Source organism: Pseudophryne corroboree, chromosome 1 (genome assembly GCF_028390025.1).
Source record: "Pseudophryne corroboree isolate aPseCor3 chromosome 1, aPseCor3.hap2, whole genome shotgun sequence".
NCBI classification, from domain to species: Eukaryota; Metazoa; Chordata; class Amphibia; order Anura; family Myobatrachidae; genus Pseudophryne; species Pseudophryne corroboree.
In genome coordinates this window covers 1,079,755,196-1,079,778,978 of record NC_086444.1, presented here as the reverse complement: position 1 = coordinate 1,079,778,978, position 23,783 = coordinate 1,079,755,196, and the positions used below count along the sequence as shown (strand labels likewise).

The 23,783-nt window shown below is 43.2% G+C and overlaps 1 protein-coding gene across 7 annotated transcripts in view; it reads left to right on the top strand.

Moving 5' to 3' along the window:
* The window catches only part of LIMCH1 (LIM and calponin homology domains 1), a 484,664-nt gene that overhangs the window by 157,921 nt on the left and 302,960 nt on the right, over nt 1-23,783 (top strand). For all 7 annotated transcript variants that reach the window (XM_063921014.1, XM_063921011.1, XM_063921012.1 and 4 more), the window contains exon 2: nt 14,657-14,727. In XM_063921014.1, coding sequence (XP_063777084.1) covers nt 14,657-14,727 — 71 coding nt within the window. The remainder of the gene's footprint in view (nt 1-14,656; nt 14,728-23,783) is intronic.

Sequence of the window (23,783 nt, the reverse complement as noted above, 5' to 3'; positions counted from 1 at the left end):
TACTTGCATATGTACTTGGAACACTTTGAACAATATAATTGTCAAATTTAGGCACAGGAGTAATTGAAATAGTCCAATGTAATATTATACAAATGCTGATAAGGAAGATTTTATTACTACTAAATGTAATTGTTGAGTTTGCACCAGGTATAGTTTTGCACTCCATGGCTTATCTAGTGTTACATTATACTATAGTGTTAGACAATTTGTGACGCTCCAGCTGTTGTGGAAGTACCAGCATGCTACAGTCACTGTGTATGTCATTATTAGTGTGGATAGTCCTTCAACTGTTGTGTAACTACCAGAAGCTGCTGGTTATTGTAGTTCACTCAGCAGGTAGGGCATTTCTGGTTGCCTAAGTCTCGTGTAGTAATGTCCCGGAGATACAAGGATTTGTGTTTTGTTTATTTCAAACATTGGGCTTGATTTAATTCAGCGCTGATTGAACAGCGCAGGAGGGAGCTCCCAGAGCTATTCAGTTCAGCATGCTTTTATCCGACAAAACTTGGTCCGCGATGCTGTTTTGCCACATTTTTTGCCACTGCTCGGACAAAACAACACCGCAGCAGGAACTTTAGACTGAGAATGCCCATTCTCGCGCCTAAACACCCGGTTCAGGCTGCGAGAACCGACCCATTTCATACTTCATCCTCATCCACTACAAACTGCAAATATCAGCAGGCCCTGCAGTTTTAGAACATCACAATTTCTGCCTAATGTTTTCCTTCTTGTTTCTGAGCTGAGCATTAGGTGCCCAAAATGTCAGCTGCGTGGCTTTTTTTATTATTATTTTCTACCAGGAGACGAGAGCCAAAGGAGACTGATCCGTGTCAGGCGCGCTCAATCCCATACAAAGAGTTAAGGCGGTGGAATTTCACACGTAATCGTTTCAATTATGCAGCATGCATTCTTTCTGAATTTTCTCACTGATCTCAAAAGACCGTTGTGCTGTGTGCCAGTGCCTGTGTGATGACTACGCAGACTGATCTGTCCAGTGAGATGTACTAGGCTGGGGAAACGGTCATTGGATGGAATGACGTGCAGCCATGCTGCTGATTGTAATATTGATCGCATACTTCAAATGTCCAAGTGTAGGGATGTAGCTGCAATAACGGTTGATCAACCTTTTCCACAGTCTCGATTTTTAAACACAGACACTTTTCTAAGATGTGAAGTAGTGTAATTGCCTCCTTATAACAGACCATAGTCACATGCCTGTGACATAGTATAGGCTTCATTTACAAGGCCTCTCTTAAAGGGCTGTTAGCTTCTGTACGAATCATCCTTACTAGAACCTACACCCTGTCAATTGCTGTTACCTATTATCAATGGGAGTACCAGGAGTGGGAGTGGGGGGACAGCAAGTTCCAAGTCAGAAACGTGTAAAGAGAGTTATTAGCGGCCCGGGGCATGTAATAATAAAAAGATTATAGGAGAAGTTGCTCTTAGCAACCTATCCGCTTCATTTTATAAAATGTACTTGGTACATTAAACAGCTTGGTTATTATGGACAATTTCCTTACTTGTCCTCTTTGGAATGGTTAATACATTCTCCCCATATATCATATCAAGGCACAAAATATGGTGCAAAATGTAAAAATTGGTGCAAACCTCATCACAGCATCTGCTAGTTAAGAGCGCAATGTGCTTACAGGAGCTAAATGATTTTGAGCCCATCCTTGCTGTAACCCCGCCCATTGGGGGTAATTCAGAGTTGATTGCAGCAGCAAATTTGTTAGCAGTTGGGCAAAACCATAAGGGTAATTCAGACCTGTTCGCTAGCAAGCAATGTTTGCACTGCTGCAATCAGATAGTTGCCGCCCACAGGGGAGTGTATTTTAGCTGTGCAAGTGTGCGAACGCATGTGTAGCAGAGCTGTACAAACAGATTTTGTGCCGTCTGAGTAGCTCTGGACTTACTCAGCCACTGCGATCACATCAGCCTGTCCAGGACCGGGATTGACGTCAGGAACCCTCCCTGCAAACGCTTGGACTCGCCTGCGTTTTTCCAACCACTCCCAGAAAACGGTCAGTTGCCACCCACAAACGCCTTCTTCCTGTTTAATCTCCTTGCGAACGCCCATGCGAATGGATCCTTCACACAAACCCATTGCTGAGCGGCGATCCGCTTTGTACCCGTGTGACTCGCCTGCGCATTGCGGTGCATATGCATGCGCAGTTTGGACCTGATCGCCCGCTGTGCGAAAACGCACAGCAGCGATCAGGTCTGAATCTGCCCCCATGTGCACTGCAGGGGGGGCAAATATAACATTTGCAGAGAGTTAGATGTGGGTGAGTTATTTTGTTTCTGTGCAGGGTAAATACTGGCTGCTTTATTTTTACACTGTAATGTAGATTTCAGTTTGAACACACCACACCCAAATCTAACTCTCTCTGCACATGTTATATCTGCCCCCTGCAGTGCACATGGTTTTGCCCAACTGCTAACAAATTTGCTGCTGCGATCAGCTCTGAATTAGGCCCATTACGTTGTGCAAGACGTGGAATGACGAGGTAATGGCAGCAGTGCTTTTCATAATGTGTTTTCTCGTGAATGCTATGAAAGCTGTGCCCAGGCAGCAATATTTCACCACTTCTAGAATAATTATTTTTAGGTACAATAACATGATATTGGGTTTGTGCCAGATGGTACAGAGCAGCTGGCCAGCCCCTGAACCTTCCAGCAGATGTAGTTAGAAATCCCGCTTACAATATTACTAAAGATGTGTTCTCTGCATCCATCCAATGTGTACAGAGCAGTGACAGCTGGATTTGTCAGATAACTGTTCTGCTATTATTCTGTTACTACAGCATGTCTGTCAGTCCTGCACTCCTTAGGCCACAGTCACTTACAGTGCACTTGCCTGTCATCCACATGTTCTTACTGAGTTCTTCTTTCCTCTGTGTGCCAAATGCCTACCCTGATATTAGTGATGGGGCTAGTGCGGAAATGTGTTTCAGAATGTAGAATGCTACAGAATTTGAGACTATGTGATGTAACTTTATGTATGGTTGGAATTAAAGTATATCTATCGCCTGCACACAATAAAGCGGGGTAAACATTATGTGTTGGGATAGCAGCACTCTGCACTGGCTCCTATGCTTAATACATTCCAGACACTAGGACCTAGAGTCTGCAGGGAGGTGCGACCTCCAACCTGATGTGCTACTGCAAATGTGCAGTATACAGCTATCTTCACTGTAAGGCTAGGTACACGCTATGCCAACGGATCTGCCGACGGATGATTTGGTCAAGCATACACACTTACCAATCGGCTGGTTGATGTCTGTCCTGACAGCACAACTGGTTGGGCATGTGTATTTGCCTGCCCAGCCAGTGTACAGGCGGTCGGCGGGTTGTTCGTACATGCCGGACATGCCGATTTATCTGCAAGATATATTGGCATTAGTTGTTCTGCAGGGCGGACCCGAAATGTCTGTGAATGATGTCATTCACAGACATATTGGGTGTACACACGTCCGATACAATGGAACGGGTGCTATATCACTTAGTGTGTACCCATGCAGTACTTAGCTCTTGAGGTGAGGCACCCAGTTACTTGCTTTGTGCAGCTGTTACCCTGTGTTTGATACCACTGCTGTTAACCCCTGCATTACACGGTGTTCCTGCATTATCCTGTTACTGCTGTTTACCAATAAACGCAGCATCCTGGTTATTGCACTCTGTGTGGCCACAGTCACTGTCACATGAGCTGTGCAGCTATTGTGATCACCCCAATAGGCTATATTGATATGGTCAGTCTTCCTGACAATGCCGCCTAACGTTTACCTTGTAACAAGGGACTCATCACTGTGGTATGAGATGGACGATGACCCTGAAATTTGTATGTAATACAAGTTATATACTGTATACTCTTCAGTTATTGTTAAACACAGATGTGTCTACTGTGTTGGCAATGTGACGGATCTCTATTGTATTGTATTGTATTGTATTTTCAGTTTACATTGTGTTGAAGTCCATATTTGCATTCCACTCTAGCAGGATTTGCTGTGGTGAAAGCTGCTGTTCAGACATCTCTGCTTATAAGTTGGATATATTTTCAGTTTCATATAGGGTTTCGTTTTACACCAGTCTTATCCACCACCACTTGATATTGACCCCTCCCGAATTCCCTCCTAACATCACAACATGGCCCCTGTCACATGTAGCCAGGTTCTGGCTAAAAGTCTTGCATGAGTGCTCAGGTCACTACCCACAAGAAACACACACCTCTCTTGAATTATGGTATTCTCTGCTCCAGTGATTATTCCTGATTGGTTACAGTCTGTTCCATCCACGCTCACTCCATAATTGGGGACTTCCTACATGAGCAGGAAATTAAGATTGAATGCAAAAAGATCCTTAAACCCTAATCAAATACATGGTAAAAAGAAACAAGTGGAAATGAACTGTAGAGCGAGACAATAAACCTAAAACAAATACTTAAAAAGTATTATTAATTCCCACAAATCATCAACGTATCCGCCGAAGTTTTCTGCAAATACTGTGATTGTGCTACATTCTTTTTCTATTGGTACAATTGTGTATTAATAACAATATTCTGCTGAAAGATAGCTTTAAGGAGGGCAAAGTGACCAATTTCATGTGGATATCATATTGAAAGTGACATTGGGTTGGTTATAAGTGACTTCATGGGAACTTTGGGGGTAATTCAGACCTGATCGCTGCTGCAAATTTGTTAGCAGTTGGTCAAAACCATGTGCACTGCAGGGGAGGCAGATATAACATGTGCAGAGAGAGTTAGATTTGGGTGGGGTGTGTTCAATCTGCAATCTAAATTGCGGTGTCAAAATAAATCAGCAAGTATTTACTCTGCACAGAAACAAAATAACCCACCCAAATCTAACTCTCTCTGAAAATGTTATATCTGCCCCACCTGCAGTGCACATGGTTTTGCCCAACTGCTAACAAATTTGCAGCAGCGATCAGGTCTGAATTAGGCCTTTTGAGTTTTATGTCAAGGCCTGTTGTAGAGATTGCTACCCGTACAGCATGTCGTTTCAGCAGTAAGTGTAACAGTGTAAAGAGAATGTACCCAGGTTTTCCATCTGTGCTGTCACTTGAGCTGTGCTATTCTGGGTTAGAGTCCGTTTTGGTGGTGCTGAAACGGTTGATAATGAGATTTCCACATACCAGATGAGTCATCTGTTTGCGATCTTTTCTCTTTACACTTGGTAAAGTTTCTTGCTTTGTGATCAGTGGAATAACCGCATCACGCACTGCTCATGATATGTTTAAAAGTGGAGCTAGTTCTGCACAGAGGTAATGAGCCATCAAATCTGCGTGGGAGGTACATGATTTAGGTGCAGCTTATTAATCCAAGGACTACCAGCGGAAGGAAGTACACTCTTCTTTGTTGTGCTTCACTGTCTTCTAAAACTTATAATGAGAGTTGGGAGAAAAATATTGCTCCAGTTATTTGCAAACTTTTTTGGCTTGGCTATTTTATTTATACAGATGTAGCTGGAGTGTCAAAAGTGTCTTACATATCCCTTCAAGTGTGATTTCTGTGTGGGATACTAAACTTTAGGGTTAGTAGAGTAATATACATTTGTGCCTCTAGGTATTGTCACTGAAAGTAGTTTGAAATCTTGTGGAATATTAACCTAAAAAAATATTTTCCTTTTTCAGGCAGGGTGGAAAAAATGATCTGACAATGTTCAAATGGTGGGGAGTCAAATGGGCCGCTAAAAAAAGACATCCACACTAGGCTTTCCATGGCTTAATCTCTATATTAAGAGGGATTGGTGTCTCCCTAATCCTTTTAATAGATTCATCACATCTTTTGACCATAATCGGATTAACGCATTCGGTGTAACAGTATATTGTGAGCCACTCCTTGGAAAAGTCCACTAGACAATTAAAACGTAAAAGAGAGAAAAAAACAAAAACGTGCGGGATTGTGAGGTGATCTAGTGATTTGCACTAGCAGCATGGGTTACTGTAAGGCATTAAGGTTTGAAACATTCAGTTCAAACTCATTCTATTGACGTGCATACAGATAAAATAATAATAAAGTAACAAAAAAGTAAAGTGTTCGGTTACTAGACTAATATGTTTTAACATTTATTTTCACTGTACTTTTCCTATAATGGTTCAGTAGAACAGGGGTGATCACCTGTGGTGAGATTTATATCATCTTAAGCATATCAGTGTTTTATTAATGCTGTATGCTTAAAGAAACTCACAAAGAACAGCCCTCCTGGGGAGATCTGTCCTTTGCGATAGAAGTACTTCCGGGTTTGGGACACGGGAGGCCTTCTGCGCATGTTGTTGAGTGATGCACACATCACTGTGTGTGTGTGTGCGTGGTGCTGGGAGGAATCTGATAGGATCCCTGTCTGGAGGAAACACAAAAAGAATCCCGCAGGCTTCTATAGAATAATGCCATCTACAGATTGCGTTGCCCATAACATACAAGCTTTGGAATGTATTGAACTCCGGTGCTTGGTTTATCTGAGAAAAGCATCCAAACCGCTGAAAACAGCGTTTTTGGAGGTTTGGCTGCAGTTTAGCTTTGCTGCATCTCACCCGTAATGTTATTTATTAAGATCCAGTACATACGTGCTCCAGTGATGAAACTTAAGTCTCGTGTTTTATTGTTCTTTTGTTTACAACTAAAACTTAATAGCACCTTTTTATTGTCATGACTCCCCTTACCTGGATTATTGGGATGCTAAAGTCTATGCTGTTATCATATAAGCTGTCACAGCGGGCCCGAGTGTCAGGTAGGCTGCTAAAGCTCCTTATGAGGGAGTTGTATCAAACCTTTTGAGAGAGTTAAAAAGGGGAAGGGGAACTTGCCTGAGGGTTGAAAATAAAAGATTAATGGAGAGTAGAAGGGGACAATGGACAGCGCTCTAATCAATCATAAAGGCTTACTACAAGTGAGGTCTATAAAGGACAAGTGTAATTAGAGGTCCACACTATTCCTAGGAGCAGAACTGGTGGAGGGGGACTGGCTAAGGGAAAACCAAGGGCTCCAACTTTGAACAAATCTGGGTGATTTATTATGAAGATAAGCGGTTTTATTTTCCATAGCAGCTATAGACCAAATCTTGTTAATAACCGTTTGAAGGGAGGGTCAAGATGCTTCCAATGAGAAGCTATAAGGCATTGGGCCGCTTTATGGATCTGGGAGACTACTTTATCTGGTAGCTTATCCAAAGGTGCTATAGTGAGCCCCAGAAGGAAGGACCATGGATCCCTAATAATTGTAGACTTAGTCACCTTACTCGTTAAGGGCACCACCACATCCCAGAAAACTACGATCTTTTGACATGTCCACCATGTCCGGAGATGTAGATAGGAATAATTTATTCATTCTGGCAGGTACCAAATACCAATAAAAACGTACCTTATAGGCATTTTCCTTTATTTGTGTAAAGAGAGATGATTTAGAGACCCTTTCCCAAATTATGGACCAGGAGTCCTCCGGGGGAGCCACAAGATCAGTTTCCTGTTGTGACTCATATTTTGGAGTGGGAGGTTCCATATAGCCAGACTCACACAGGTGCCATCCTTCCACAACATTTGCCACAAACTTGATACCTGTAGCAATCCAAGGTGCAGAGAGTCTAGGAATAAACAGTGGATTGTCCTTTGGAAGGGGTGGAAAGAAGTTTAAACCTGCATATAGACTGATCCCAAAAATTACAAGTGAAGTTGGCTATTGGATAAGATGATGCAGACAGTAGGCGGTGCTTAGAGGAGATCCCTAGTACAGATGGAAGAGAAACGAGCTTGCAAGCAGCAGTTTCTAATTCCACCCATCTCAGGTAGTAGGAACAAACCATGCCATGGCCTGGCTGAGATGCGTAGCCAAATAATACAGGTTAACGAGTGGGAACCCTCAGCCATCATTGGAGGTATTAAAATAAAAAAAATAGTTCTAGGGATCTTTTTCTTCCAAACAAACGGTACAAACCATTTCTGGAGCTGGGAGAGAACATTGTTTTGTACACTAACTGGCAGTGTCTGAAATAAATAGAGAAGCCGAGGTACTGTAGGTGATTCATTGTGATAGCTGTTATTCTACCAAACCAGGATATATAATAATATTACCTTCTGAACAGGTCTGCCCTTATAGAGGAGAGGATCCTAGGGTAACTGGACACTCTGGGGTAGTTACTAGACTGTGTTTTTACTTGTTATTGTTAGGTCATTGCCAACACCTGATATTTTATACATAAAGGACCCATACACTAGGATGGTAATGCCAGATTTCATCCGATTTTGGCATTCGGCCCGATATATCGGGTGAAATTGGGCATTTTGGAGATGTTTCCGATCCGATCCGATGCGTGTTCCCGTGCGCATTGGATTGGATCCTCCAGATTGAATGTGCTGCACATTCAACCATGTCTGACCCCACAGGCATCAGGATCGCCCAAGATACATCATATGCAAAAGGACAGCATACAATGTATTTTGGGCGAGCCTGTCTCCCGGGAGGCTGCCGTGGTGATCGCCTGCGACATGTCAGACGGACATGTCGCGTAAGTCTATGGGGCCCTTTACACTACAAAGTTTACTACAAAGTTTAGGTGCTTTTACATTGGGGGAAAAAAATAATGGGACACTTTTATCTTCAAACTGGCAGCTACTGTAATTATGATAATTGCTAAGTAGATGTACAGAATGTATGAGGAGTGTGCTGTTGCCTGTGCGGAGACTTTAATTTGATCTCTAAAAGACTGGACATTTTGGTAATGAATTGGCATGCAATTTGCATGCTGTAAAAGTAAATGACGTTTGGAGAGATGCATGAGAAACATAAGCGTTTAGCATAGTTGGCTAATGTAATTGCAGTAATTAGGTTGCTGTATGCGGAGAAAGCATGTCCTCATCATTTTGTAACTAGTACAGGTCAGGGTTCCGAAAGGAAATGGTTGTTATTGGGAATGTCCTTGCTGGACACACTTTTAAGGTGTGCCTTAAGGTCGTCAAGCCATTAAGAATTGGGTGTAACAAAACAAAATGCTGGAATGTGAATTATCGAGGCCCAGCTCCATGTATGTGCTGCATCTGCAGTACTTCCATCAACATTCAATGTTTTATGTGCTTTTGATTGTGTAATGGTTATTGAGTCCTATTATGCAGCAATAGAAGGTTTTGCAATGATTAGTGTTGGGTGATATGTAAATATTTGCTCTTGACTTTACTACATTCTAAAAATGTGTTTTATGTTTGAGTTTTTATTGAGCACTATTTACTATACGCACCAAGTTTATTATTCACGGCAAGTTTTAACCCTTGTTGATAAATAGGTCCCAGAGTTACAATCTGCATTACAATTACTGTAATTTCTCTGCCCTTCTTTCCTACCCTACTACACCCCTTTCCGGGTGGTCTTCAGTTTGCCGGCTGTTGGGATCCCGGCGCACAGTATACTGGCGCCAGAATCCCGACAGCCGGCATACCGACACTTTTTCTCCCTCTCAGGGGTCCACGACCCCCCTGGAGGGAGAATGGTGCACGCAGCGAGCCCGCAAGGGGCTCATTTGCATTTGCCCAGCTGTCGGTATGCCGGCGGTCGGGATTCCGGCGCCGGGTATGCTGATCGCCGGGAGCCCGACCGCCAGCATACCCTACTACACCACTTCTTTCTAGCTTCCATAGACAGCTGCTGCAACTTCCATACACCTTTCAGTCCCCCTCCCAAAGTGTTTACACTGGTTACATGCAGTATATATACACACAGATGCGACCTGCTCATTAATTCACATTTAGTTCCTATAATAAGAATGTGATTTATCTTCCTGAAGTATTGTAGTGATCATGCGTTTGTGCCTTTAGTCCACTTTTTCATAATGGTGTTCTCGTTCAAACAAACACAATTTATTTAGTTTTGAAATCCATGCAGAGATTTGTTCCAGGAACGACTTAGTTCACTGCAGTGAGAATCACAGTGTTGTCAGCCTGGCAATAATTCCACAGCGGGTCAGAAGTTTATGAAAACTGGTATCTAATCCACTGAAAACACGATCGCTATCTGCAGACCACAAACCAAATATGTGTGCCCAGTTTCTAGCAGCTCCCTGTGCGGTTAGTGGTCAGACAACACCCAGAATTCACGGCTGGATTTCTGCAGTAAGCCTTATTGTATATTTGAGCAGTGTTTAATGGAAGCCGCAAGAGTCACGCATTTCCTGACAATTCATTACCGTCGCAGTCTGAGCAGTGGGCGCACACATCTGTTCTGAAATTTGGAAAAATGAAGTAAAGTAAAATGGTGTTGTTTTTTTTTTAAAGTAAATAAAAAAAGCAAAGTATTTGTTATATAAAGCAAGTTTATAGAGCAATGTTATGTTCTGCTACTAATACTGTGTTGGAGTAGCTGTGTGCAGTGGATACAAGGGTAATGGGTATCCGGTCTGAAGATCGACAGTGTCTAGGTCGACAATGTTTAGGTCGACCACTATAGGTCGACAGTCACTAGGTCGACATGGATGGAAGGTTGACAGGGTTTCTAGGTCGACAGGGTTTCTAGGTCAACATGTGCTAGGTCGACAGGTCTAAAGGTCGACATGAGTTTTTCACATTTTTATTTTTTCATACTTAACGATCCACGTGGACTACAATTGGAACGGTAAAGTGTGCCGAGCGAAGCGGTAGCGGAGCGAAGGCACCATGCCCGAAGCGAGGGGACGCGGTGCACTCATTTGGGATCCCGGTCACTTTACGAAGAAAACGACACCAAAAAAAAAAAAATCCTCATGTCGACCTTTAGACCTGTCGACCTAGCACATGTCGACCTAGAAACCCTGTCGACCTTCCATCCATGTCGACCTAGTGACTGTCGACCTATAGTGGTCGACCTAAACATTGTCGACCTAGACACTGTCGATAAAACGAACAACACCCGGGTAATGAGCTGTACGGTCACTGAACTGAATAATGGATGAAGCTTTGTTGATGGAGGTGGCAGGTGTTAAAACAATTGTAAAGAACCATAGGTTTGTTCTTTTATCCATGTTAAAAGATTAACACTTTATAAAAGGCAGATAAGCTCATGGCAGATTAGAAGGATGTTTTTACTGTACTCTGTATTTATTGAGTAAAATGTCAAAAATATATTTAAACTTATTGTAATATTGCTGTTGTGATTGTTGTCTGTGTGCGGGTGAATACTCCATCAGGCAGTAAGAAAATGGGATGCAGTCTGAAGATCGACAAGTTCTAGGTCGACCGCTATAGGTCGACAGTCACTAGGTCGACAGGGTTTCTAGGTCGACATGTGCTAGGTCGACAGGTCAAAAGGTCGACATGAGGTTTTTTTAAAAAATATATATATATTTTTTTTTTACTTTTTCATACTTAACGATCCACGTGGACTACGATTGGAACAGTAATCTGTGCCGGGTGAAGTGGTGCACTAATTCTGCTTCCCGGTCACTGTATGTAGAAAACAACATGTGCTAGGTTGGAAGGTCGACCTAGCACATGTCGACCTTCCAACCCTGTCGACCTAGTGACTGTCGACCTATAGTGGTCGACCTAAACATTGTCGACATAGACACTGTCGATTTGATGATCCACATCCTAAGAAAATGAAGGAGTGTGACATACAGCAATATTGCTACATTCTATCTCACTGTCATGCTACATTGACCTCTACTCTTTCATGTCCATGGGCTATTACCTTGGACCAGAGATAGGCAACCAGTAGCCCTTTAGCTGTGGGACTACAAGTACCTACCTAGCTGCTAGCTTGTAGTTCTATAAAAATGGAGTGCCACTGGATGGTCAAGCCTAACTTTTCATTAGTTCATCCACCCTGCAAACCACAGGCATTCCTTCCCTCACAAATGGATCTGTTGGTCTGGAAAGTTATATCGTTCTAGAGGTTCTTCTCCCTGGCCTGGTCTAGCATAAGCATGGAGAAGAATAATGAATCTGATCATATCACCTTCCTGCACTGCTCAGAGTTGAACCCTGAAAGGTACATTGGCAAATATAATGAACGGTTTAGGCATGCTGAGATTTGCAGTACGCTGATCAGCAGTTTCTCTCGTTCAAGTATGAAGCATTTAATTTTCACCCAGGGGTTTCTGTGTTTTTTTTCCCCTCTACTTTTTATCTTTGAACACTGGTAAAAATGTCCACACTTTAAGACCACTTAATAATACATGTTATCAGTATAATGCTACTTTGTTCTTTAAGTTAACAATTTGGCATAACTGTAGATTCTTTTATAGCAGTCAAATGAAAATAATCAGATTATTGTATATTAGAAAATCATTTATTCTTCTTTCAGAAGTTTATAGGAAAGTATAAATTACCAAGGAGTTGCTTGATCCTTGAAAGACACTTTTTCTGGCATTACTTCTATCGTCCTACCAGGTTGTACTTTGCGAAGTCAGGTGTTCCTAACCTGCAGCTTCACATTGCACCATGGCCTCACTCTACAACTGATGGTGCCTGTGCCCTTTCCAGTGATTTTCCCACGGACCATAAGTGGAGCATGTTACCTCTGCTTTGTTGTATTTTGCTGTATTCCGAACATTGATCAGGGACCGTGTCGAACTGGAGCATGAAGGGCCCTCCGGGGAAATGCAGTGGTAGGGGCCCATGCTTAGAGGCTTGACTAACCAGTAGTACATGTTCTGGGCCCCTTGTTACATATATATATAGCAAATACTGCTAGTGCATGCATGATAATGTACCAGATTAATAACATTGTAGAAAGTACACCATAGTCCTGTGCAGTATAATGTAACATGCATAATGTGCAATTCAAGTGCAAAATCTGATCCCTAGAGGAGGAGGTGGGTCCCCAGCCAGTGGGGCCCTCTGGGGTTTTTCCCTGTGGGCCAGTCTGAGGGAACAGTATATCTGGTGAAGTATTGGGCAGCTGTGATGCCCCATTGGCCCTAAGTCCTGGACCCAGTTTGTTCTGTAAGTCCTTATTTCTTTAATGCAAATATTATTATTGTATTATTTTATACTAATTTTGGAAATTACCACATGGCGCTGTATTGAACATGCTTTGCTGCCTGTTTCTTATCTTGGTCCCACCCCAGAACCCAATTTCTAATCTAATAAACTGATTTATAAGAATGTGGACCATGCATATGCCCCATAAGCACCAGCTTGAGTGACAGGCTGAAGGCGTTTGGGGCCGAGGAAGGGGTAGCGACCAGGTCCATTTCTCAAACCAGAGGCATGTTGCCTCCATTTTGTGGATGTGCCGAGGTCAGTGTCTGTCGACGCAGATTTACTGACCTCTGCTGTGGACCTGAGACGGAAATCTGAGTAAACTCAAGATTATTCAGATGAGGGGTGAAATATGGAGCAATGCGTCCTCTAGCTCTATCTGTGTTAGGATAAAGGAAAATGTGTATAAACTGTTATATCGTTGGTACTATGTACCCTCTCGTTTGAAGGCGATGTACCCTGATGTTACAGACGGCTGCTGGTGGGGTTGTGCTTCTGAGGAGACGTACATGCATATTTGGTGGACTTGCCCGAAACTTGTGCCTTTATGGAAAGAAGTTATCCGACTTCTTTCGCTCCTATTCTCTACCCCAATCTCCCCGGACCCTAAATACTTTCTATTGCCTCTAGACCTCCCGACTTTAACTAAACATCAGAACAAGTTATTACGTCATGTGGCTACTGCCACGACATGTCAAATTGCGAAGGCCTGGAGGTTGCCCTCCCCACCATCCCTACAATCCGTTGTCGCTTATATTTGGTACGTTTATAGGATGGAATATATGACCAGTGTCAGACAATCCCCCAGGGCGTTCGATAGAGTCTGGGCACCCTGGCTTATTGCTCAAAATGCCCCCTCCCCATTCTGTAGCTAATTATGCTACGCACCCTTATTTTTGTGTTGGTTGCCCGTACCCCGCCACTCGGACCCCCCCTCCTCTTCTATCTATTTCCCCTTTTACCCTCAATTTTGTGTCTTCCTGTCCTAGTTCTCCCTGCTCTCTCACTCCCCTAGGCTGGTTGGCCACACCGTAGACCTAGAGGATTCTTTCTTCTCTTGTTCTATTTCTGTCGTCTCACTTAAAAAACAAAAAAAAGATTTACTCATTTGATTGTCATATTATTGCTTTGTTGTGTTCCTTGTTGTATTATGTTGTTTTTCTATGCTATTGAAACACACTGATATTGTGTATTACTGTAAATCAACCAATAAAACTTTCTAAAAAAAAAAAAAAAAGATTACTCAGATGAACGATGGTCCTGCAGATCAGTGAAGCAGTCGGGAGGTGTCTGATTCCACCAGACGCCTCCTGCTGCGTTTGCATATTAGCTGTATGGTATTGCACAGTGGCTTCCTTGTAGCTGTGCAATAGTGTACAACTCTGAATCAGGAACATAGTGTGTTAGAGGCCTCTAGATCACTTGTGGACTGAGGCTCTGGAACCCCTGAATCCCCTCTCCATTGTCACCAATCTCTGGACCAGATCCCTCCAATTTAGTCACTGCAGGCAACGCCTATCACACCCCAATGCGTTTTGAGCTCTTCCTCAAGACTTACTTCATTGTTATACTGAGAACTTTTTAATCAATGAATCAGTTTTCAGTTAATTGTTGAAATGTTTTTATGGTACATTAACAAAGTGTTAAACATTTAATGAATTTATTTAATTTTAATTTTTTACCTTTTCTTTGTCAGCAAGTTACGGGTAGAAGTTTTGGTGAAAAAGACTTTCGGACGGGATTGGAGAATGGAATTCTTCTCTGCGAGTGAGTAACCTTTATTCCTTTCTTTGTCGTTTACAAAATAAATAAATGATTCTGTAGTGGAGATGAAGACCAGACAGACTCTTAAGCTTCTGTGACAAAAACCATGCACACAGTCTGTGGTTTGTATGTGCAAGGATGCGGGCCATCTTCAGACTGCTTCTTTTAATATTCATAGGAGGAGGAGGAGGAGGAGGAGGAGGAGGAGGAGGATGATGATGATTACTATTATATAAAAATGAAGAAAAAAAATGTACAATTTATATGAGGTGTAAATCATTTCAGATGATAATTAGAAGATCATCAGTGTAACACCAATTTTATTTGCATGTTTCAAAATGTTTATGGGTAAATGATTAAAGTCTAATAATTACTACAGTATGCCGGACGTCTTCCTTGGCACTCTATAACGTTACTTATTGCGGAGGTTTTATAGGAGAGGCACCTTATTTGCAATTGTCTGTGTAATAAAACGTCTCATTATTATGAATCTGAAGTATTTAAGATTCTTTGAAACCAATCCAGAAATCATGGTCTTTTTGCCTTACAGTAATGAGGATATTTCTAGAAAGGACAAGATGTTTTGTTAATATGAAAAACCCTCCTGCTCTTATAGCAGTGGTCAGGGAACAGGGGTAAATTACCCCAAATGGGGTAAAAATGAAATTCCTGGGGGTAATGGACGGTCACACTGCTGAGACACAGCCCCGTCCAGCACCGGCCGGCTAGCGATGTGACGTGCTGACATCACACCGCACTCCCTCCTGCCTGCCCTGCGCTGTGCTCCTGGCCGCCCTGTGCTGTGTTCCTAGCCGCGGTGTGATGTGCTGATGTCACACTGCGCTCCCTCATGCCCGCCCGTCCTACGCTGTCCTGTACTCCCGCCCGCTCGCGGCCCGCCAACCCACACACAGAACTTGAAGCGTTCTGTGGCTGACCGCTGACGGAGTTCCGCAGGATCAGACAGTGGCCCACATAACAGTGGGAAATTCCCACTGACATTACTGAGGTGAGGATGTGACCATCTGTCTCCTAAAAGTCACGGTCCCGGTAGCAGATTGCCCTATCTACCTTCCTGATGATAGAATCCCCTACCACCACCATCTGACTAGGTACCTCACTATCTTTTATCCCAACCGCGCCAGAGGGACCGCTCCTCTGGATGCTAGAGGGAGCAGTCTCCTCCGGCACCGTCATTTCTTCACTATCATCCTCCGATTCCTCGTCCAGTCGGGCAAATTTGTTCGGGTTTGATAGTTCGGAGATGTCGAGCCTCCCCCTCTTTTTCTTCCTTCTAACTGTGCCCCAACTGGCTACCTGATCATCATCCTCTTCTACCAGTGACCCCTCCCGCAACTCCTCCACCGATCTGTCTAAACTCCGCTCGAGATTGTGAATCTCCCTCAGTCGCGTAACGGTTTGCTCTAGATCAGTTACCTGGGCTTCCAGGGCAACTGTTCGCACACACCTCATGCAGATGTAATCACACTGGGCCGGTAGCTCCAGGTGTGCATACATCTTGCACGACATGCACTGAGTGAGGTCCCCAATCACAGCCCCTCCCATATTGTTTGTAAGGTCTAACTCCCTGTTACTCTCAAAGAAAAAGCAGCAAAACGAAAAAGTAGAAGACAAACAATCTCACTTGTACAATAATTAAGCTGGCTTATACTTATCTATCTTTGTGCGGTTCTTGGTCCTTCACTTTTATGCAGCCGTAGTACTCTCTCCTGCGGCACCGATACTCCACTAAGCAGTTGCAGTTGTTCCAGCTCACTGCACCTCCTTTTCACTCGGCTTCCAGCTCCTGCTTTTGCTGTTACCAACTCACATACACTTACAAATCCAAGCAGCACTTTAAAATACAAGCCCCTACAATGAGCAGATCTCTGACTGGGCGCAGAGGGCATCTGGTGCAAATTTTAGCAGCTTTTTGTATGTTGCCCTGTTCTGGGCGTTTCGGGGTGTGAAATGGGCAGTGACCCCACTGACTTGTGGGAGTGTAAAGGGCACGTGTCACAAGCCGTGCGTACGGGTAAGGGAAGTCTGATGATCTCCTGCACCCAGCATGGAGCTGGTATAAGTGCAGGTACTAATGATGGCGGCTATGGTGTAAAAGTAATGGGCAGCGCAGGTTTCCGCTTGCACAAGCACAAACTCCCACATTAGATACTGGCGTTAGCATAGGGTAGAAATCGGGTCGCCACGGCTGCCCACAACTGCGGCCACTCTGCATGTGACTTAGCTCTTAGGCCTCTAGCTGCCATAGCTGTCATTGGCTGACACCTCCTCACAACTCCTCACTATAGACCACCATGATTCCATCACTTCCCATTTATATCAATGTGTGCATACTACAGTATTAGTACACCCGCTTTCTCTGACATACATACGTACACATATGCGCGCTCACACGCACATATACATACAGTAGATACATACATACATACATACATACATACATACATACACGTGCTCTGTCACACACAAACTGTCTTTTTCTCTCTCGCACGCACACACACACACACACATACACACACGTACACAACTGTAGTAAGATGATAAAACCAGGTAGCAGTAACTGGTATTTTTGTACCCTGAGGCTGGGTCTGTCTGACCTTTCCACACATTAAAGCTGCCCATACACCTAAAGATTTATTGTCCCGTCTGGCTGGTTGGAACGAAAATCTGGTAATGTATGGGAGCAAATGACAATTGACCATTTGCTCCCAAACACTGGAAAACACAAAAATGGTCAATCAGACAAATTGGTTAAATCCATTTGATTTAACCAATTTGTCTGAACGACTATTTTTTGTCAGTTTTCCGGCATTTCAGCACAAATGGTCAATTGTCATTTGCTCCCGTACATTACAGATTTTCGTTCCAACCAGCCAGATCGGACAATAAATCTTTAGGTGTATGGCCATCTTAAGACATGTAAATGTATATAACTCCTTAAATGTGTGAAATTTTCCATTTAATAATGAATCTGGAGTAATTTCCTTCAATAACCGAGTCTAGGCACAGGCTGAAGACCTCTCTGTGAGATGCAGTAGCTTTTGTAGTTATCATGAATGATCATACACAGTTGCTGTCAGTTATTACAGTGAGTTCATGAGACATGTTAGCCATATGTAACATGTTACCGTGTGGAGTCTTTGATGTGCCTATAGTTTGGTTACGTTGCTTTTATTTACTTCTGCTATTAACAATACAGACCAAAAATTAGGTCTTCTCGCGGCAGAGTCCTCCAGGCAGACTGCTGCATTCCCATGTGTAACTAGTCTGCGGTAATTGGAATTGCCATGTTCTCCGACATGTTCAATGTTTTGTGCAATATGTTTAAACAGCAGCCCTACTGACAGACCGGGGATCAAACAATGTGCCACTTGAAACTAATAATGTGCTCAAGAAATGTGAGTGGGACAAGGTTTTCTGTAGGAAGGAAGTGGTGGGGGGGATGTCTTTTTCTGAAGGTCTAATATGATTTGCTGGGATGTCTCATTCCTGAATGTCATAACATCATTCTGAATGCTGACGGCGAGCCTAGTAAACGCTGAAAGATGTTCTTTTGTCTAAAATGAATGACAGATTGTGATGGCAAATGTTTACAAACACAGTGAATTTGTATTTGAAGAGTACATTCTGTTGGAGTGTGGCAACAGCTACAGGCTCAGGGGTTTCTCGGGAGACCACACTGAAGGAACAGTAGGTGGTGCTGTTTCATAAATTGTGTCCATTTTATATTGTGAAGTTTATATGCACTGCAACAGAAAAGTGTATCCCCCAATCTTCCCATTGTGGTATCTTGGTATTTGTCATCTAACATTATGTGACCATAATATATATGTAGGTAATTGTCTATTGTTTTGTTTGCATATCACAAGTTAACCCTAATTTATGTGACCTAGTTAAGCCAAGTCATAGTGCAACATTATTCAGTGATCACATAGACTGCAGTGATCAAAAAGTATTTTAACTTAAAGTTCATTCATTTTTTTCCATTGTTTGACTAGCGAGAATGGCGAGTATTTGAATATTGTAGACTAGGGTGATTTCACTTGCATGCAAAAAGCTGTTTGCAGTGTACTTCTAATGAATATGGGTGGTTATTCCGAGTTGTTCGCTCGCTAGCAGTTTTTAGCAGCCGTGCAAACGCTATGCTGCCTCCCACTGGGAGTGTATTTTAGCTTAGCAGAAGTGTGAACGAAAGGATCGCAGAGTGGCGTCAAACTTTTTGGTGCAGTTTTAGAGTAGCTCAATACCACTCAGCGCTTGCGATCACTTCAGACTGTTCAGTTCCTGTTTTGACGTCACGAACATGCCCTGTGTTCGTCCAGCCACACCTGCGTTATTCCTGGCATGCCTGCGTTTTTCCGAACACTCCATGAAAACGGTCAGTTGACACCCAGAAACGCCCTCTTCCTGTCAATCACTCTACGGCCAGCAGTGCGACTGAAAAGCTTCGCTAGACCTTGTGTGAAACTACATAGTTCGTTGTAATAGTACGACGCGCGTGCGCATTGCTCCGCATACGCATGCGCAGAAGTGACATTTTTTTGCCTCATCGCTGCAGAGCGAACGAAAGCAGCTAGCGATCAACTCGGAATGACCCCCACAGTTTTTTAAATTAATGTGGAATTGTTATAAACAGTTACTTTACTTGAATGTAATCCATTCTAAAGGTGTATTATGGGTAGAGAGAGAGAACAAAAACATTATATTATAATAGATATTTTTCTCCCAAGAATTTGTCTAATGACTCAGAAATGTCTCGCCACTCTTACCCCTGTCTTACCCTTATTTCCCAACTATATAATGCTGCTTTCACATCGCAAAACCTGCTTTTGAAATGGTTCTTTAAACGGTTCTTAAAACGGGTCTGAGAGGTTAAACCCCCTTCACATCGCATGTTGTAACCAGTATATTACCATTTCTTTACTGTTTTGGTACCTTTCACACTGAACCCGTTTCACCCATACAAAACAGTGGTTGTCATTTTAAATGTTTATTTCCTGCTTCTGCCTGGTGACATCACACATGGAGACAGCCTATCACCTTCTGGGGCTTGCAAATATTGTTTCAGACCCTTTCACACTGCACAATGAAACGGGTCTGAAACGGGTAGGACCCTGCTTTTTTACCGTTTCAAAATACCGGTATTTTGAAAACGGTAAATTGAAGGTGACCCTTTCACATCGCAGCTCGAACCGTTTAGGAAGCCTTAAAAATCGGCAATTTACCGGGTTCAAGCTGCGGTGTGAAAGGGGTATAAGTGGTTTTTGAATATTTTTGGTGGAAAGTGTAAAAATTATGCATTGGCTCTTGCCAAGTGCGTTATATGTTGTTTGATCTCAATTTTATTTATCTAAAAGGCGGCTCATTGTTTTAGAATATTCCATGCTGGGATTAGTAGCTGAATAGCAGCTGCAGAGCTGTATGTTGTCTTCTCTGTGATACAGGGGTCCTGCTTTATGTGATCTGTAGTCTTATGTCCGCCTTTCCTGCAAACAGATGCTGGCAGCGTGGGTGGCTTCCTGTCCTTTATTGTATATCTTCTTTTATTCTTTTTTATGTGGGCAAACGTTTTCTTATTGTAATAGCTGTAATTTTAGTCTGATTAGAGCAAGTAATTAGAGACTGCATCGCCCCCATCCCCTTCCCCCCTCCCCCCCAACTAAAATAAGATGATGAATCGGGTAGGTCTGGAGCTGGCATGTGGCTACATAATAGGATGGAAGTCCATGTGCTTTTATGCTGCTGTCTTTACATTGTGGTTTAATTAGGTCTTAGTGGTATTTGAGTACTTAGTATAGCGCTCTGAGAAAAAGTGATGTATGTTTAGCTTCTGTATTTGTTACAGCTTGTTTAGAGGATTAGACAACATGGCTGAAATCATTCTGAAATACTTACATGCTGGTGGTAATGTTTTTTAACCTTTTGCCACTTTAAAGACCTGCAAGGCATAAGAACCAAAGCCATAGCACATATCCGCCTGCTATATAATACACCAGTACAATTGGAAAATATGACTTTGGCCTATGTATTAATAATTGCGTAGTGTTGGGATTATTATCAGTCTGTGATGTGATGTACTTTTTTCAGTTTTATCTTAGTAACCCATCTATCGTCCTCATTCCGAGTTGTTCGCTCGCTAGCTGCTTTTAGCAGCATTGCACACGCTAAGCCGCCGCCCTCTGGGAGTGTATCTTAGTTTAGCAGAATTGCGAACGAAAGATTCGCAGAATTGCGAATAGAAATTTCTTAGCAGTTTCTGAGTAGCTCCAGACTTACTCAGCCATTGCGATCAGTTGAGTCAGTTTCGTTCCTGGTTTGACATCACAAACACACCCAGCGTTCGCCCAGATACTCCCCCGTTTCTTCAGACACTCCCACGTTTTTCCCAGAAACGCCAGCGTTTTTTCGCACACGCCCAGAAAACGGCAAGTTTCCGCCCAGAAACACCCACTTCCTGTCAATCACATTACGATCACCAGAACGATGAAAAATCCTCGTTATGCCGTGAGTAAAATACCGAACTTTTGTGTAAAATAACTAAGCGCATGCGCTCTGCGAACCTTGCGCATGCGCAGTAAGCGACTAATCGCAATATAGCGAAAATCGGCAACGAGCGAACAACTCGGAATGACCCCCTATATACTAAAATGTAATGTGCAGAGACATGGGTTGCGAGAACCGCTGTCGCAGGGAGTTGCATCCCAGGTCCATTGGAGAAGTTTTCACATTTTTGAAAGACTCCTCCTAAGATTCTGACACTGCACATGCGCACATTGGGGGTCATTCCGACCCGTTCGCACGCAGCGGTTCTTCGCTGCGGTGCGAACAGGTTGGAAATGCGCATGCTTGGCGTACGCATTGCGCACACGCGGCGTACGCATTGTGCACGTGCGCCATTGCCTGGTGACGATCATCGCCGGGCAACGCCGCAGCCAGCGAGAAATGTGATCACAACGGCGATCGCAAGAAGACTGAGAGGTGGGAGGCGTTCCGGGGCGGATACTCACCGTTTTCCAGGCGCGGTGAGTCCAACATAGGTGTGTCGAGGCGTTTGGAGGGCGGATATCTGACGTCAGGACCGGGACCTTCATCGCTGGATCCGTCGCACTGGGTGAGTAACTGCAGCCCTGGTCTTGTTTTACTTGAAACTTTTTAGCATAGCAGGGCTGCACAAGCGATCGCAGCCCTGCTATGCTATAATACACTCCCCCATGGGCGCCGTCAGGTTGATCGCACGAGCAGCAAAAAGTTGCTACGTGCGATCATCTCGGAATGACCCCCATTGTCAGTTATGGATGTGGTTCAATAGATCTACAGTAATAAGATAAACAGTCAATAGGTCAACCCCAAAAGGTCGACAAGCAGAAAAGATCGACGGTCAGAAGATCAACATGAAAATGTTTGACACCGTTTTTTTTGGGGGTAATTTTGCTTGTCTCACTATATCCAAATGAGTGGAAACGTGTACACTCACGTGCTCACTTTGCTCGCCATGCTTCGGGCAAGGTGCCTTGCTCCTCTATTACTAGCTATTCCCAATCGTAGTCCACGTGGAAGGTAAATGATGAAAAAGTTTTACAAAATGTAAAAAAAAAACAAAAAAAACTTGTCAGCCATGGTCATGTTGACCTTTGAACCTATTGACCTAAAGCACTGTCTACCTTTTATTTCACCTGTTGACCTTTTGCACATTAACGGTTTGACGTCAACCCATTGATAGAGGCTGCAGGAGAGTAATCGTAAGATCCCTCTGCTGAGTGAATGCCTCCATAGTCATAAGCAGTTATCGCAAGGTGAGAATTGAGTTAACCAACAGGGCTAAACTCCGAATAGATACGCATTTTGTACTTTGGTACATAGATGTCAGACTGTGGACCCCATTGAGATGAGTGGGAAATGCGGTGTGCACCGCCATAAGTCTTTATAAGGAGACTTTTGTGAAATCTCCTGCACTTGGCTATTAGTACATAGCGGAGATATATAACATTATGCTGAAGTTATACTTTCTGCAAAAGTTTATGAAATATGGGCTTGATAAATGCCCCCAAGTATTATTTTTTTTAATTTATATAAAATTTTATGTACTCTGCATGTACTCTCTTTGGAGTCGAGAGAGCTGATGAAGCCACACTGTTTCTTCTATAAACAGATCACCATGGAAATCAACAGTAGACCATAGTGTGCACTTGCATTTTCTCTTTTTTTCCCCTATGACTGTAGACAGTGCTTTATACGGGACAGGCAGAGATATGTTACAGTCCTTGGTATAATAGACAAAGCAGGCAAAAAGGAGAAATGTAATCCCTTTTAATACATAATTAATCAACAAATCCGTGAGGTAATCAATTATATATAATCATCCAAGTGGATGGCATTCTATCTGCAATACGCTGACATTACACCAATGAGAGTGAGACTGTAGCAGACCTGGTATAGCTCCCAATTCTTGTTTTAATGTGCAACTAGCCAGCACCATGTTTCTGGCAGATTGCTTGGGTGGGGTGTCCCCTGTGGCCAAGACTCCACTCGGTATACGATAGCTCACCATTTGTATTGGCAAGAAGCCAATCTGAAAGGCAAGATCCTACTGTCTTATCGCAAGCTGGTCCTATGGCGACGCGCTTATAGAACCAGTACGGATTGCAAGGGTGGACTATCTGTAGATTATCGAGAGAAGAAATGAGAAGAAATGATAGATGGCAGACTAAAAAAATAAATAATAGAAACACCCCCCGCCACCAAAAAAAAAAGCAACACCTTCAAAAGTTTAAAGTAGAATACCAACCAAAATGTAAGACCTTGAAAACACCCCATGCTCAAGTTTTTGCTGGAATACAGAGTAAGTCACTGTGAATGGTTGTTCATTCAATCAGGCCGGTACTTCGGTCCTGACAGTGTTCCAGGGCTTCTTTGGGCCACATTGCTACCACTGGCTTACTTCAGATTGGCAGCAATGTGACAAATGAAAATGCAATGGCAGATGCACTGTATGCTCTGCTGCCGAGCAGTTCTGAAAGTAGATGGGTAGGTGGCTTTGT